This window comes from Heteronotia binoei, chromosome 18, assembly GCF_032191835.1.
Source record: "Heteronotia binoei isolate CCM8104 ecotype False Entrance Well chromosome 18, APGP_CSIRO_Hbin_v1, whole genome shotgun sequence".
In the NCBI taxonomy this organism is placed as follows: Eukaryota; Metazoa; Chordata; class Lepidosauria; order Squamata; family Gekkonidae; genus Heteronotia; species Heteronotia binoei.
The window spans coordinates 27,665,261-27,683,219 of record NC_083240.1 but is presented as its reverse complement, the minus strand read 5'-3'; the positions used below and the strand labels follow the sequence as shown (position 1 = coordinate 27,683,219).

General features: G+C 47.7%; 1 protein-coding gene across 2 annotated transcripts in view; it reads right to left on the bottom strand.

Moving 5' to 3' along the window:
- SRRM3 (serine/arginine repetitive matrix 3) overlaps nucleotides 1–17,959 on the bottom strand; it is a 102,142-nt gene that overhangs the window by 48,128 nt on the left and 36,055 nt on the right. For both annotated transcript variants that reach the window (XM_060259429.1, XM_060259430.1), the window contains exon 3: nucleotides 2,208–2,309. In XM_060259429.1, the coding sequence (XP_060115412.1) occupies nucleotides 2,208–2,309 (102 nt within the window). The remainder of the gene's footprint in view (nucleotides 1–2,207; nucleotides 2,310–17,959) is intronic.

The window sequence follows — 17,959 nt, the reverse complement described above, 5'->3', positions numbered from 1 at the left end:
AAGGCAAAATCGGCTACAAGCCATAGAGTTTTGCCCAAAAATTAGAGCTACCCTATGACCCAGAGCCAACTAGGGCCCTATCATGGCCTCGCACAGAGGGAAAGTTAGGAGGTGTCCATTTTATCTTTCCCTGGAAACAGAAAAGCAGCAGTGAGTGGTCAGAAGAGACCACCTTCCCCTAGCCATCCACATATCCAGAAGTCTCCAATTTTGTTGAGATGTGTACACTTTTGGAAGGACCTCAGTGGGGTATTTTTCTATAGAGTCCATCCTCCAAAGCAGTCATTTCCTCCTGGGGAACTGGTCCCTGCAGTCTGGAAAACAGTTGTAATTCCAGGAGCTCTCCAGGCCCCACCTGGTGGTTGTTGGCCATTTCATTCCTCATAGACTACAGCATCCTGGTCTGCAATATTTCCTGCTCTAAGGAGATGCAGGAAAGCTGGAATCAGCTCTTTGCTTTGGTGCAGAGATCTTCATTCGGATTTGACCCCAAAGACTCAAGGAGCAAACAGGCGCCAGGAAAAATCTTGGTGGGCTCCATGGTGCCCCCAGTGGCCACAATGGGGATTGCTGCTCTGTCAACTCCTTTCCTCCAAACTGCTTTTCATTTACAGAAATATATTAGGAGGGTTTTTTTTTTACCCGTCCCTTGGGTAAATCTAGTTCTGCATGCAGGTGATCATGAAAAACACAGTCTCTCGTTTCATGTTCCTGCAATCCGCAAGGCTCATTTTGAATTGCTAAGTGCAATAACATATTATGGGGGGATTTTGTTCCTGCAATATATCTGGGACCAAAGAACACTTCCTTCGCTTTTAATTCTACGCAAGACGGGTTGTTATTGCAAAGGGAATGATCCCAGCAAGCAGAGGGGAGGCTTCAGAAAATGTGTATAAGAGGTGCTTCAGCACTGATCCATGAGGTGAACAATAATAAAACAATTGCAAGAACACACAAGTAGCCCTATCTGAATAAATAAAATGTGTGTGTGTGTGTGGGGGGGGGGGGGGGGACTGCAGGGAACAGTTTGGCAGCAAAGAAGAAACAATTAGGAAGGGTGGGACTTTTAATTTTTTAATTGTTCTGCAGACCAGTGTTGCTGGTTTAAGTGAGTTGCCCAATGCCACATGGTGAATCCAGTGTTGTGGTATAGCATCATGCAATGCTGTAGGCTTCTGGAACAAACAACTGTGTGGGTGAACCATTTTTTTTTTTAACCTCTTCAGAGGTGCTTGTCTGTCTACATGGTCTGTCTTCCCAGCTCTAATCCTCCATTTCTGCACTTGCTCAAATTCTTGAACCCAAATGGGGTATTACTATTGTGTTCTGCAGGGTCTGCTCCTGTCCTGTGGCGGGGGTCCTGTTTCGTCCCCTGCCCACCTGGCTGATGGGGTACAAAACGCACGGGTTTCGTGGCTGAAAAACTGGTGTCTAAATCACTATTGGTCTTGGAGACCCAAGGAGTGTTAATGTCAAAGAGGGTCTCCTGAGTTGGGAAAGCAAAGCCTGCAAGGGCTATCACATCCATCAGGAAGAAATCATGGACACCAAGGTCCAGAAGAATCTCTAGACAGGGTGGTCACTTTCAGAGGTCAGGACAAGGCAACCTGGGAGGCTGGCAAGCCCACCAAGAACCTCCTGAGATATATGGCTGCCCAAAAGGCTCGAAAAAGGCAAGAAGTGGATTTTCAGCTTTGGTAAAAATGCAAACCAGAATGCTGAAAAACCCAAGAGTTTGATGTAGCACATATAGAGGCTGTACATGTGCACAAAATCCACATGTTGCCCATATCAGACAACATTGCAACCACACGTCTTGGGAAGAAAGAGAGTAAGTGTATGCTTCCAACAGGCAGGGCTTTTTTGGTAGAAAAGTCCCAGCAGAAACTCATTTGCATATTAGGCCACACCCCTGACACCGAGCCAGCCAGAACTGCGTTCCTGCTCAAAAAAAGCCCTGCCAATAGGTGTGATCGGCAGACTTCCGGGACTCACAATTGTAATGTCAGAAATGTGTGATCCCACTCTCTCCTTCCTCATAAGAACATAAGAGAAGCCATGTTGGATCAGGCCAATGGCCTGTCCAGTCCAACACTCTGTCACACAGTGGCCAAAAAAACCCCCCAGGTGCCATCATCTTCATCTGACCGTGTGTCTTCTCCTTCAAACCCGTTCCCATGGCCCTGTCCAGGCCTCTCCATACTCACATCTGCCTCCCATGCTGGTCCTCGCGAGTGAGCACGCCCTCCTTTTCCATCAGCATCTGCCGGAAAGTCCCTACTTTCTGCAGGATCTCCTCTTCAGGATACCTGCTTGGCCAAAGAAAAGAGACAAAGACACAGAGAGAAAAGGTTACACTGCAAATGACCATCTCCTCAACCAATTGAGAAATTCCTAATAAGCTCCCCACTTCCATTTATGAAACAGAAGTGTAAACCATTTCTGAATGCTTTGTAACTCCAGGAGAAGGAACCCATCCTGACTTTAACATCACAGGGATAAGTAAGAAATGGGATGAGAAGAAGAAGAAGAAGACTGCAGATTTATACCCCGTCCTTCTCTCTGAATCAGAAACTTAGAGCGGCTTACAATCTCCTATATCTTCTCCCCCCACAACAGACACCCTGTGAGGTGGGTGGGGCTGAGAGGGCTCTCACAGCAGCTGTCCTTTCAAGGACAACTCCTACGAGAGCTATGGCTGACCCAGGGCCATTCCAGCAGGTGCAAGTGGAGGAGTGGGGAATCAAACCCAGATAAAAGTCTGCACACTTAACCACTACACCAAACTGGTTATATTGCAAAACAAAGAGGATCTGTGGTTATATTGCTTTTCATTGGATCTTGCTCAGATGTCCTGCATCAATACGTACGCATGTGTTTCTATGACTTTGTTAAACTCTTTATTAATTTGGATGCCGCTTGTCTTATTTCTGGCATCACTCCACACTCCCAGGAGAAGCTGCGGGGCGGTGGCATGAGTGAAAGAGCTGAGTGGGAGATGCAGACAAGAGGTGACTTTTTTTTCACATGCAGTGGGTACACAGAAAGTATACCATTTCTAATATAAGCATATGATTTATAATGCTACTTATCAGCACGCATACAACATTGGAAAAGGGCAGCATTGTCACTGCAGGTAAACAAAAAAAGTCACAAAAAGAAAGAATCCTAGGTTCAGTTCACACAGCAGAGAAACATGGCAGAAATGAGGAATTTTCAGGTTGAAACATCAGGGATTAGAAATCTGAAATAATTGTCATTGCCTATTGAATACGGCACACAGACAGAACAGAGCCATCAACAATGTTTAGTGGTGTGCAGTGATGCAGGTAAGTAATTTTAGCTTCTGCACTTAATGGTTTTATGAGGATTCCCTTTAGAAGATAATGTATATTTCAAATGCAAACCCATATCCACCCCACACACACACTATGCACGTGAGCTGAACTTATGCCTGAATAGGCTTCCTAAATACCTGGGCCTGGGGAGGAACTACATCGATAGTGGGGCTCTAGGAATTTCCTCAAGCTTCTACGCACTTTATCACAGAGATAAGGAGAAATTCCTAGAGCATTCCCCAGAAGTGACATCACATCCTCCCCAAACTTCACCACTCTTAGGCACTGGCCCCCAAATCTCCTGGCATTTATCTAGGCAGTTTGGAAACCTATGTCTGAAAGTCTGGTCTTAGTAGCACCACTGGTGGTATACTGAAGGGAGTGGGGAATCACTCCTGGATGTCACATGGATGTCCCTATGTTTATCTGTAGAATGTTGGAGTTGGCTATCTTCATAGGGATGGTTCAGATGGCTCAGTTAACTTATGAGAAAATTTCCTGGAGGGTCACTGATAGGAGCAAGTGGGATGAGGCTTGGCAGGGGCTCAATGGTAAAGTATCTGTTGGCATCCAAAAAGTCCTAGGTTCAATCCCCATTATCTCTAGTTAAGGAACAGGTAGGTGAAGGGAAGGGCCTCAGCCTGAGACCCTGGAGAGCTGCTGCCAGTCTGAGTAGACAATACTGATTTGATGGACCAAGGCTCTGGTTCAGTACAAGGCAGCTTCATGTGTTTATCATGAGGCCCCAGCAATTCTGCTAGGACATCCTTTAGCGACAACCATGCCTGTGGCGTCAACTCAACCACAGTCTCTTTCTGCACTGCCGCCAGCTTGTGGGAGGAAGTAGTGAGTGAGCCAGTGCCTGTCGTTGGTGCCACAATGGCAACTTGGCATGGGGAAATTCCTCAAGATTTGGAGGTGGAGCCTGGGGGAGGGTGGAATTTGGGAGGAGAAATCTGCAAGGATGTAATGCCAGAGAGTCCACCCTCTGAATCTGCCCTTTTCTCCAGGGTAATGGAACTCTTTGATTCTTGAAAGCTTATACCCAGTGAAACTTGTTGGTTTCTAAGTCGCTATTGGACTCAAATCTGGAGTTCTAAATCCAGAACTTGATGCCCCACCTGAAGACTGGCTCTTATAGCCACAAGAGCTGATCCCCTCGGTTAGCCCCAGGGTTATTTTAGCTTCCCACATGGCCGCTGTGAAGAACTGTGTAGGAATGCCAGCCTCCAGGTGGGACCTGGGGATCCCCTGGAATTAGGCTCATCTCCAGACTATGGAGATCCGTTCCCCTGGAGAAAATGGATGCTTTGGAAGGTGGACTTTATGGCATTGGACCCCATTGAGGTCTCTGATCAGTTTGGTGTAGTGGTTAAGTGTGTGGACTCTTATCTAGGAGAACCAGGTTTGATTCCCCCACTCCTCCACTTGCAGCTGCTGGGATGGCCTTGGGTCACCCATAACTCTCACAGAGCTGACCTTGAAAGGGTAGCTTATGTGAGAGCTTTCTCAGCCCCATCTACCTCACAGGGTGTCTGTTGCGGGGGAGGAAGGTAAAGGAGATTGTGAGCCACTCTGAAACTCTGAGATTCAGAGTGAAGGGCGGGGTATAAATCCAATTTCTTCTTCTTCTTCTTTCCTCCTCACAGTATCAATCCCTACATCTCCATAACTTCCCAGCCTGGATCTGGCAACCCATCCCCCGCCAGTGGCCATGGTAGACCTGAGAACCTCAAAGGAGGTAAGAGAAGCAGCAGGGCCACAGAGCTGAGAGTGCATGAATGCAGGAGAGACTGTGGCTGCTATGAGGGAGATGCTGAAGGAAATATAGCCAGGGGTGACGAGATCTTCCTGCCAGGGTGATGCTTTTTATCCCTTGCGTTTGGCCTCCGTTGACAAAAGGCCTGCTTTGTTTTCCTTCCCCGGTTGACTTAAGAGGCTGGGCCTCATATTTATTGGGTGATTCTCCCGGCTTTCAGCAGCTTTCATGGTTCATTAACCCTGAGTTACAGCTTCCCGATCAGAGCCTGGACGGCTGCTCTCTGCTTGCACCAGGCTCTCTTTGGGTCCCCCGAGAAAGAAGCAGGCTGGTCGATACCTCTATGATTTACAGCATCGATAAAACATTCCGAATGGGAAGGGGGCCTTTTGTGCATTTCTCTGCTTTGCTTTGTGCTGTAGGAGCAGAAAAAGAATTCTCTTGTGTAGCCCTGCACAAATCCTGCCTGGAGTTACCATCTTCCAGGTGGGACCTGGAGTTCTCCCAGAATCACAACTCACCTCCAGGTGGCAGAGATTCGCTCCCCTGGAGCAAATGGCAACTTTGGAGAGTGGCATCACGTCCCTGCTGAGCTCCTTTCCTTCCCCAAACTCTGTCTCCCAGGCACTGCTTCCAAATCCCCAAGAATGTCCCATGCTGCAACTGACCTAACATCCAGCCTCCATGGTACTACAAGGCAACTTCTTTGGTCCAGCAGCAACAAAAATGGGAAGGCAACTCTGCATGGCATCACTTCCAGTTGTAACTCCAGTCTTGACAAAGCCCTGGTAGACAACCAAGAGTCTAGTATTTGCAGCACTTATGACCAATCCTGAGGCTTCCTACTACCTGCCAATCACAGAGGCCTATACTGCACACTCCTATTCCCACCTGTGCTGGTGGAGGTCACCAGCATCCAAGCACACACAATGGGTTGTAGCTCTCACTGGTGTTTTTAGGAATGGATTGTCCCAGGTCTTTTAATTGATTATAGGTTGGTATTTTGATTGACTTTGTTTTAACATACATTGCCAGAACCCACTAGGGTTGCCAATCCCCAGGTGGGGGCAGGGGATCCCCCAGTTTGGAGACCCTCCCCCCACTTCAGGGTCATCAGAAAGCGGGGGGAGGGGAGGGAAATGTCTGCTGGGAACTCTATTATTCCCTATGGAGATTTATTCCCATAGAAAATCATGGAGAATTGATCTGCGGGTATCTGGGGCTTTGGCGAGGCTGTTTTTTGGGGTAGAGGCACCAAATTTTCAGTACAGCATCTAGTGCCTCTCCCCAAAATATCCCCCAAGTTTCAAAACGATTGGACCAGGGGGTCCAATTTTATGAGCCCCAAAAGAAGATGCCCCTATCCTCCATTATTTCCTATGGAAGGAAGGCATTGAAAAGGTGTGCTGTCCCTTTAAATGTGATGGCCAGAACTCCCTTTGGAGTTCAATTATGCTTCTCACAGCCTTGATCTTGGCTCCACCCCCAAAGTCTCCTGGCTCCACCCCCAAAGTCCCCAGATATTTCTTAAATTGGACTTGGCAACCCTAGAACCCACCTCAAGAGTAAAACATTAAGTGATGGGGTATAAATCAATACACAGAACCAGGTAACTCCCAAGACTGACGTTCTAGCCCAGGGGTGGCCAAACTTGCTTCCTGTAAGAGCCACGCAGACTAAACGTCAGAGGTTTGAGAGCCACAAGACATGAACACAGCTGGATTTGCTCTGACCCATCAGCTCCTGAGATGCTGACGATAACAGCCAGCCAGCACAACGATAGGGGTGGAACTTGGAGAACACATTTAACTTTAGAGGGAAAGGGAGAGACAGGTGGAAAGAAAACAACTTTAATTTTTAAATACATTCTGCAAGCTGCCAGCTGGCTTGGATCGCAGAAGGGATCGAAAGAGAGAAATGCCTTCTCCAAGCCAGCCTATGGGAGGCTGGGGGTGAGAGTCACACAATATGTGTGAAAGAGCTGCATGGGCCTCCCAGGCTGCGGTCTGGCCACCCCTGTTCTAGCCTAAGCCAACTCTGGGTTGACAACTGGGAAATTCTTTCCTGTGATGCAGTCTCTCAACCCCCAGAGAGGTATCTGCAAATAATTTTGTCCCCCTTGAGTTCTCCTCCAAACCGGAGCACTGCATACCTTTGAGGAACCGTGCCACATAGCTACATGTAAGGCTTGCTAACTTTCAAATGCCTGACACCCAAAGGCACTAAGCACTCTCTGTGATTTCCAGGCCTTTGGCAGATCCCTGGAATTGAGCCTTACACATTGCCGCTCTAGTAATGAAGATATAAATAATTCTCATTCATCTGACTTCAAAGGACGTGAGACATGCATGGGCGTATGGCCATGACTCAGAGAGACAGATGAGGCCTCATGAACATGTTCTAAAAGGGGGGTGGGTGTTGTTAGAGCTGACAGGAAAGTTCACACCGTCACAGTACAGGATCTCAGGATGGCCTCAAAATATATAGCTGGAGCCCTTGGCCGGTTCCTTTTTGGCAGCCTAAGCCCCTCCAGACTCCGCCCCCCCCCCCAGTGAAAAACTATCAGGCATAGTGGTTACTAGCCAGCTTGGTGTAGTGGTTAAAAGAGGCACACTCTAATCTAGAGAACTGGGTTTAATTCTCCACTCCTTCACATGCAGCTGACCTTGGGCCAGTCACAGTTCTCTCAGAATTCTCTTAGTCCCACCTACCTCACAGGATGTCTGTTGTGGGGAGAGGAAGGGAAGGAGATTGTAAGCTGCTCCGAGACTCCCAGTAGGGCGCAGGGTATAAATTCAACCATCACCACCACCTCCTCATAAGAACATAAGAGAAGCCATGTTGGATCAGGCCAATGGCCCATCCAGTCCAACACTCTGTGTCACACAGTGGCCAAAAAAAATGTATATATATACATTTTTGTATATATAAAATGTATATACAGGAGGTGGTGGTGATGGTTGAATATACACACACTGTGGCTAATAGCCACTGATGGACCTCTGCTCCATATTTTTATCTAAACCCCTCTTGAAGGTGGCTATGCTTGTGGCCGCCACCACCTCCTGTGGCATTGAATTCCACATGTTAATCACCCTTTGGATGAAGAAGTACTTCCTTTTATCCGTTTTAACCTGTCTGCTCAGCAATTTCATCGAATGCCCACAAGTTCTTGTATTGTGAGAAAGGGAGAAAAGTACTTCTTTCTCTACTTTCTCCATCCCATTTATTATCTTGTAAACTTCTATCATGTCACCCTGCAGTTGACGTTTCTCCAAGCTAAAGAGTCCCAAGCGTTTCAACCTTTCTTCATAGGGAAAGTGTTCCAGCCCTTTAATCATTTTAGTTGCCCTTTTCTGGACTTTCTCCAATGCTATAATATCCTTTTTGAGGTGCGGCGACCAGAATTGCACACAGTACTCCAAATGAGACAGCACCATTGATTTATACAGGGGCATTATGATACTGGCTGATTTGTTTTCAATTCCTTTCCTAATAATTCCCAGCATGGCGTTGGCCTTTTTTATTGCAAACGCACACTGTCTTGACATTTTCAGTGAGTTATCTACCACGACCCCAAGATCTCTCTCTTGGTCAGTCTCTGCCAGTTCACATCCCATCAACTTGTATTTGTAGCTGGGATTCTTGGCCCCAATGTGCATTACTTTGCACTTGGCCACATTGAACCGCATCTGCCACATTGACGCCCACTCACCCAGCCTCAGCAGATCCCTTTGGAGTGCCTCACAATCCTCTCTGGTTCTCACCACCCTGAACAATTTAGTGTCATCTGCAAACTTGGTCACTTCACTGCTTACTCCCAACTCCAAATCATTTATGAACAAGTTAAAGAGCATGGGACCCAGTACTGAGCCCTGCGGCACCCCATTGCTTACCGTCCTCCACTGCGAAGACTGCCCATTTATACTCACTCTCTATTACTCAGCCAGTTTTTGATCCACAAGAGGACCTGTCCTTTTACTCCATGACTCTCAAGCTTTCTAAGGAGCCTTTTATGAGGAACTTTATCAAAAGCTTTCTGGAAGTCAAGGTAAACAACATCTATCGGGTCTCCTTTGTCCACATGTTTGTTCACCCCCTCAAAGAAATGTAACAGGTTAGTGAGGCAAGATCTTCCCTTACAGGACCCATGCTGAGTCTTCCTCAATAACCCGTGTTCATCAATGTGCCTACTCATTCTGTCCTTGATAATGCTTTCTACCAACTTTCCCAGTATTGAAGTCAGACTGACTGGCCTGTAATTTCCCGGATCTCCTCTGGAACCCTTTTTAAAGATGGGGGTGACATTTGCTACCTTCCAGTCCTCAGGAACGGAGGCAGATTTCAATGAAAGAATCCTCCTTCTTCTTCCAGTGTCAGCTCCAATATGTCCCATCCTCCACAATTAATTTGTTCCACTCTCATTAGAATTAGTATGCATTCCACCCTGCTTGGAATGTCTCAAAACCACTTTAGATGAACTGATTTCTCTGTGGATTGGATCTTGTTTTACACTGGCCTCTCTTGGTATCAGATTCACGTGTGGTAGTGACCAAGGGGTGTGTCTGGAGGAGCAGTCTTACCTTCTCTGACTGGCAGTGGTTCTTTAGGTTCTCAGGTAGAATCTGCCTGAACATCTGCTAACTAGGATTGCCAACCTCCAGGTGAAGTCTGGAGATCTCTTGGAATTATACCTGATGGTGACAGTGTTCAGTTCCATTGGAGAAAATGACTGCTTTGGAGGGCAGATGCTATGGCTTTATACCCTGCAAAGGACCCTCCCATTCCCAAACTCTGCCCTCCCTCCAGTCTTCACCCCCACAACCTCCAGAAATTTCCCAGTCTGGAGTTGGCAACCCTACTGGTGATGGAGATTCTATAACTTGATCAAACTGGAAACTTCAGCCTGCACTGAGCCATGGCCCAGGTAGCTCAGTATTGTCGACTGTGACTGGCAGGAACTCTGGCAGGAAAGGAGTCTTCTCACTTCCTGCTACCTGAGATTTGTTAACTGGGGATTAGGGTTGCCAAGTCCAATTCAAGAAATATCTGGGGACTTTGGGGGTGGACCCAGGAGACTTGGGGGTTGAGCCAGGAGCAAGGTTGTGACAAGTATAATTGAACTCCAAAAGGAGTTCTGGCCATCACATGGTGGGAGGGTACCATCTCCTTTTAAACGCCTTCCCTCCATTGGAAATAATGAGAGATAATGGCACCTAATTTTGGGGGCTCATAGAATTGGACCCCCCAATCCAAACGTTTTGAAACTTGGAGGGTATACTGAGGAGAGGCACTGGATACTATGCTGAAAATATGGTACCTCTATCTCAAAAAACAGCCCCCTCAGAGCCCCAGATGCCGTGGATCAATTCTCCATTATACCCTATGGGAATTGATCTCCATAGGGAATAATGGAGTGCCCAGCAGACATTTCCCTCCCCTCGCTTTCTGATGACCCTGAAGCGGGGGGAGGGCCTCCAGACTGGGGGATCCCCTGCCCCCACCTGGGGATTGGCAACTCTTCTGGGGATGCTCAGGTCTGAACTGGGGACTTCTGCAAGCCAAGCACTGAGCCTCAGCCCCTTCCAGAGTACCTTGCACATGGTGGTTGAACTGGCCCTCAGCATCTTTCTTTCGAAAACAGATGCCATGTTTCAAAGAAGCCTTTCTCCCAATCCTTAATGCAAACAGAGCAGAATGATTACTCATTCGGGAGGCCACTGCACTTTGGACATGTTCTCTACATCTTTACGAGTCCTCAGCACATGCACTTCCTCTCTTCCTGACTCTTGGAAGAAACTGATCCCTCAAAAGGATGGTGGGAGGGTTCTGCTCATCTGGGATCCGGGAGAGAAAAGCTATATTCTTGATCAGAAAATACTCCGGGTGATTTGGTGCCATGATGAAGATGGAGGTAAAGGGCTTATGGAAGCTCTTGCAATCAGCTCCACTTGGCATTCGAGCCCTGCTGAATTTTTCATGCTCTTTGGATGTGCTTCTGCTGTTAAATAATAAAGCAGTCTACCTGGCATGTCAGAGTTCAGGTGGAATAGCAGAAAAAAACATCTTGCTCTCACCTGCTTAGCTGTCTCTTTCTCTGCCTTGCATGTAGTATTGCCAACTCTGGGTTGGGAAATACCTGGAGATTTTTTTTGGGGGGGGGGGTAGAGCCTGGGGAGCCCAGGGTTTGGGGAGGAGACAACCTCACCAGCGTACAATGCCCTCCAAAGCAGCCATTTTCTCCAGGGGAACTGATCTCTATTGTCTGGAGGTCTGTTGTAATAGTGGGAGATCTCCAGCCACCACCTGGAAGCTGGCAACCCTACATTCTTTTGCATGTTTCCACTTTGGGCTGCACTTTCCCCTCCTGCCACACAACTGGTCCTTCACCTGGACAAAATCCTTCCCCTTCGTTCAGTGTATATTTCCACCATGCTATAGTACAGGGGTGGCCCACGGTAGCTCTCCAGATGTTTTTTGCCTACAACTCCCATCAGCCCCAGCCATTGGCCATGCTGGCTGGGGCTGATGGGAGTTGTAGCCAAAAAAAACATATGGAGAGCTACCGTTGGCCACCCCTGCTATAGTAGGACTGCCAACTGGGCTGAGAAATACCTGGAGGTTTTGGGGGTAAAGCCTGGAGAGGGTGGGGTAGGGGTAGGGTGGGGGGAACCTCAGCATAGTCCAATTCCACAGAGTCCACCTTCCAAAGCCGTCGTTTTCTCCAGGAGAACTGATTTATGTAATATGCAGATCAGTTGCAAGAGGAGGAGAGCTCCAGGCCCCATCTGGAGGTTGGTAACCATGTGCTATAGAAAGCCAGGGACACACTGTGGTCAGGGTGGGAGATGAAGGTCTGGGAGATGCAAATTTGCACTCCACCATGGAAGCTTGCCAGGTGAACTACTTTTCAGGGTTGCTGAGAGGATAAAATGGAGGCGAGAACACCACATCAGCCATTTTGGATTCCGACTGGGGACAAAGGTAGATTATAAATGAAGTAACTAAATGAAATCATAGCACCCATTCTGGACACTTATCCAGGAGGGGGAAATTTAGATATATGGTCTTTGAACGACTCTTAATTGCTGTTGTGCATCATATGGGCACAGAATAGGGTCCCCTCAGCGCCGGAGTCCCCTCAGCAGCCCTAGCTCTCTCTCTCTCGGCTTAACTTCGTGAACGAAGATTTAAGAAAGGTGCAGTAGTCCACGTCTGCTGCAGGCTCGCTGGTGGCTGACAAGACCAATGCGGGACAGGCAGGTCCGGCCACAGTGGCTGCAGGGAAAAGTCTGATTTGGGGTTGGTGCTGTAGCAGTGCGATTCTTCCTCAATCTCCTTTTGTCCTCAAGACCAGCTATGCGTGCGTTCTCAAAGGAAGAGACAGCCCGGTGGATGGTGTGCCTCCATGCTTTGCGATCTGAGGCTAGGTCAGACCACTGGTGATGGTTGATGCAACAGGTACCAAGGGATTTCTTCAAGGAGTCCTTGTACCTCTTCTTTGGTGCCCCTCTATTTCGATGGCCGGTGGAAAGTTCGCCATACAGGGCAATCTTGGGAAGGCGGTGGTTTTCCATCCTGGAAATATGCCCTGCCCAGCGCAGCTCAACAGCCCTAGCACAGAACCTGCAAGTGTCCATCATGTTCCAAAGCACCATCTTTCTAAGCAGCACAGCTCTTCCCCATTGGTTGTGCTCTCGCTGAGTGCAAATGGCTTCATTGTGGATCAGCTGGTGCATGGTCACACAGTTGGTTTCTATTATGGATCCAAATATAATATTTTCAAACTGGCTGCTTGTTCAGGATACCTATCTGTGGCTGCAAATAAATGGATTTTGCTGTAGAGCAAGGGGCAAGCCATTCTCTCAAGCATCTAGATCAGTGTTTCCCAGTGTGGGGCCTGTGAGTGCCACGGTGCCCACATGTACCTCCCCTGGTGTTCACCAAGTTTTTAAGAAAGTGGGTTGGGCTTTAGCAAGGCGGGGCTTGTTGCTGGCTGCCCTTGTCCAAAGGAAAGTGTTTTTTTTCATGGCTGCAACAGCAGCAGCTGCCTTTGGTTGATAAGGAGGACTAGTAAGCACCCAGGTCTGAGACTCCAGGCCTCAGATTCAGCAGGAGCTCACAGGAGCACAGCTCCTGCACCTTTCTGAGGGTTCCCCCTCTTCCTCCTCACCTACCTTGTCCATTGAATAGGAGGTGCAGCTGCATAACAATCCCTGGTTTAGGAGAGCAGGCAGCCAGCCAGCCACCAGGAGCTTTGCCACACCTCCGGCAGCCCTCATTGACCCCTGGAGAAGCCCACGCCACCCTTTCTCCACTTCTTATGGGATTTTGGGCAGCGGGTGGCTTGCTGGCCTTTTGACGGGGGGTGGCCAAGGAGAGCCCCAGGTGAGCAAGGCTCACTTGGGCTTGCTGGATCTCTAGCCAGCCCAAGCAGGCCTCACTCACCTGGAGCTCTCCTTTCTTGTGTTGGGTTGCTTTTGGCTGGTGGTGGGTGGCGGCATATGCTAAAGAGTTATGTTCAGGGCTTTTTTTGGAGCAGTAACACAGTTCTGGCTGGCTTGGTGTTGGGGTGTGTGGCCTAATATGCAAATGAGTTCCTGTTGGGCTTTCTCTACCCAAAAAGCCTGTGTGAAACCGTGGTGATGTCAGGGAGTATGGCCTAAAATGCAAATGAGTTCCTGCTGGGCTTTTTCTACCAAAAAAAGCCCCGGTTATGCTAATGAGCTCCACCACTATTTTCCCACAAAACGACTCTTGTGAGACTTCATTCTCCTTTCAGAGTTTATTTTGGGTTATTCTCCCTTCTCTTTCTCTCCCGCCCCATCTTGGGCTTTCTTTCATGCCTTTTTATTCCTTCCGCAATTCTTTTGCCAGGTGTGGCTCCTGAGGCAGCCAGTTTGAGATGTCATTCACTACCCCCTCTCAAAATTCCCAAGGTACCCCGCAGGCTCAACAAAGTTGGGGATTCCAATCTACATGAATTGGGACATACAAGAATCCTTGCTGGAGACAACCAAAAAATCTACCTAGTATAGCAAGGGTGGCCAAACTGTGGCTTGGGAGGCACGTGTGGCTTTTTCACACATAGTGTGTGGCTCCAAGCTGGTGGCATGGAGAATGCATTTAAAGTTGCTTTCTTTCCATCTCTCCTTCCTTCCTCCCTCCCTCCCTCCCTCCCTCCCTCCCTCCCTTCCTCTCTCAAATATCCGAAGTTCATGTCTTGTGGCTCTCAAACATTTGATGTTTATTCTATGTGGCTCTTACATTAAGCAAGTTTGGCCACCCCTGTAGTATGGCAATCTGTTTCTTTCAGTGCCCAGTCTGTGGGAAGCTCAAATTGTTCATCCCCAGCCTGCGGCATTCAGTGGTATACACTGCCTCTGGACTTGGAGGTTCCATTCAGCTAGCATGGCTATTAATCGATCAACCCTTTAAAAGATTGCCTGTGCCTTGCCTTCCTCCCTTCCAGGCTTGGTTAAAGTCACAAGGCAACACGGGTGGGTGGGGGAAGCATGTCAGACACAGCACGTGGCTAGAATAAAGAAAGCTTTGAGATCCAGTCAGCCTGCCCCCCCTTCCCCCTGCTCTCTGAAGCCTTTCATCAGGAAGACACTGGTAACATGAAACCAGTCTGGGGCTCTGCACTGTTTTGGGAGGGCTGTCAGATAAAAGGGGAATGGCAAGGCAGGCAGCAGCAGAGAGAGAAAGAGGGAAAGACAGAGGAGAGAGGGAGGGAACGTGAAAGGAACAGAATCATTAAATCATGGCCTTTTGAAATACACATAAAAATGCAAAAGCCGAAGGGGAGAGAAAGAAAAAGAAGATACAAGCTACAAAAAAGGGATATATACATGGGAAGCCCTGAGTCGAGCAGCTTTTGATGACATTGGAGTTGTCCTGATTTTCTCCCCCAAATGAGTGACAGATCAGGATTCAGGAAGCCGCGGATTCAGAACTCACTGCAAACTTACACAGTGCCCCAGAACCAGTTAGATTCTCTTGCAGTAATTTTAAAAAAAAAAACCCATATCTGTATCATACTGCTTAATTTAAAGGCAACAGATGTTTTCACATCTGGGTGCTTAACTTGTAATTGTACTGCATCCCGGGTTTAGTGCTGCATCATGGATTTAGTGGTATCTAATAGCACTGGCCTGACCTGCATAGCCCAGGTTAGCTCAATCTTGTCAGATCTCGAAAGCTAACCAGGGGCTAGTATTTGGATGGGCGACCTCCGAGGAAGTCCAGGGTTGCTATGCAGAGGCTGGCAATGGCAGAGCACCTCTTGCCTTTAAAACCCTACAGGGCCCTCGGCTGTGACTTGAGGGCAACGACAACAACAAAGTCGCACTGGCAGCTGTTCTCTTCCATTTGTTATGGCAGATGATTAAATTAGGGACGATTGTGAAATTCTTCAGATTACAGAATTATAAATGATCAAGTCTTTGTTCTAAAATCACATCTCCCCCCTCATGTTACTGAAGTGCAGGTGGGCACTGATAAAACACTGCAAAAAAGCAATCTTGATGCGATTGTATGCATCAAGATTCTTTTTTGTGCGCTTTTACACGGAAGCACGTGTGTCAGTAAGCCCCCACAACAAAGAACTGAAATGCATTTATACACAGCAATGGTATGGTATTTTACCAATGCATACGTATACCTCAATAACGCAAAGGTGCAAAATGCAAATTAACACTCAAATGTTGTGGCAAACCGCATGTGTTCCTTTTCATGTGTAGCTTGCAGCAGCTTGCAGCTCCTTCTGGAATTAATTTTAGAAATTCTTCTAACTGAATCAAGCGGAAGGAGGAGTGGAACACATGGCATAGCAAACAGCAGTGAAAACACGGAAACCCCCTCACGCCTCATTTGCAACAGAAAGATGTGCACAGGAGCTCCTGCACTTTGGTGAAGCACCGCACAAAAGGAGCCTTGATGGAACTCTACATACAATCACATCCGATTGCTTTGGTGGTATCTTTTTATCAATACATATGCGTGCATCAGGAATGCAGGGGGGAAAGATGCAAATGAATGGAAGAAGCCAAACTGCGCATGCGGGGGCGGGGGAGCGGGGGGAGAAAGGCTAGATGATCTGAAATTTAAAAATGTGAGGATCAATCTGGATGAAGAGACGTTAAAAAGGCATCCCTATCCCTAAATGAAAGAATGAATGAATGAAAGAGTGAATGATTTATTGCAGTCAAAGAAAGGGAAGATCCCCTGTGCAAGCACCAATCATTTCCGACTCTGGGGTGACGCTGCTTTCACAACGTTTTCACAGCAGACCTTTTTACAGGATGGTTTGCCATTGCCTTTCCCGGTCATTACACTTCTTCCCCCCCGGCAAGCTGGGTACTCATTTTACCGATCTCGGAAGGATGGAAGGCTGAGTCAATCTGGAGCCAGCTACCTGAACCGGCTTCCGCTGGAATCGAACTCAGGTCGTGAGCAGAGGGCTCCGACTGCAGTACTGCAGCTTTACCACTCTGCGCCACGGAGCTCCACATTGCAGTCAAAGACCAGCACAAAAGTAAACACATTACCAGAAACGTTAATGTTACACACATTATATTGCAATAAACAAATCTAATCCATTAAATGAATATAGAACTACCACGGAGGCCAGCAGCTATACAAAATCTGGCCTCTTTGAACCATGATTGAAAGGGTCCTTCTCTCTAAGGGCCCAGGCTCAGGCCAGACAGCATGAGGTTGCCGAAATCAACATCTGACACCCCCAGACAGATCTCCAGACATTGATCCATCCAAATGCCCCATGCTGCTGCTGAGCTCCTTGGCTCCACTTAAAAGGCTTTCCAGAATAACCGTGCTGCTAATTGACAGTTCCAAAGCCAAGGAAGCCGGCTGCATTTTGAGTCCTTTCCTGGGGCTTCATTAAAGCCACAACGCCTTCTGGACCAGGCCTGGCTGGTGCATCAAAACAGATCACGTGGCAAGAGCCGAGGGAGCGAGCAGGCGGAGCCTTTAAAGGATCAGATGGCCCTTTTGCAAGGATGCCATCCTGCAAGACTTCATTTGTTTAAAAGCATCCTCTCCCTCTATTGTAAGGGAGGATCCCTGGTAGAGTATACTATTCAGGTGGGAGCAGCCATGTTGGTCTGAAACAAGAGAACAAAGCTAGAGTCTGGGGGCACCTTTAAGAACAACAAAGTTTAATTCTGTGTGCATGCATGCTTCTTATACTATTAACAGCTTGAATTAAAAATTGAATCAAATTGAATACAAGATAAATGGAAAAGATCATATAACTAATATTAAACCTATGCCTATTATAAATTTATATCTATTATAAGCTGCTTACCAGGGCCTTTTTTGGGGTAGAAAAAGTCCAGCAGGAACTCATTTGCATATTAAGCCACACCCCCTTGATGCCATCAGCTGAAACTGCGTTCCTGTGTGTTCCTGCTCAAAAAAACCCATTGCATACGTCTGATTCACTACATGGAAGCTTCATATATTTATATATGTTAGCAAAGGCTCCAGTTATTAATAACCAGGGGTGGAATTCTAGCAGGAGCTCCTGTGCATATTAGGCCATACACCCCTGATGTAGCCAATCCTGCAAGAGCTTACAAGGTTCTTTTTTGTAAGCTCTTGGAGGATTGGCTACATCAGGGGTGTGTGGCCTAATATGCAAAGGAGCTCCTGCTAGAATTCCACCCCTGTTAATAACCCATGAAATCATTAAGAGAGGCAAGATGTGGGCCAAGGAAGAAGGTCATAGAGCAGCTGCTACAAGAGGCAGGTTGTCAACTCCTGGTTGGGAAATACCTAGAGATTTTAAGGTGGCGCCTGGGGAGGGTGGGGTTTGGGGAGGAGAGGGATGTCTGCA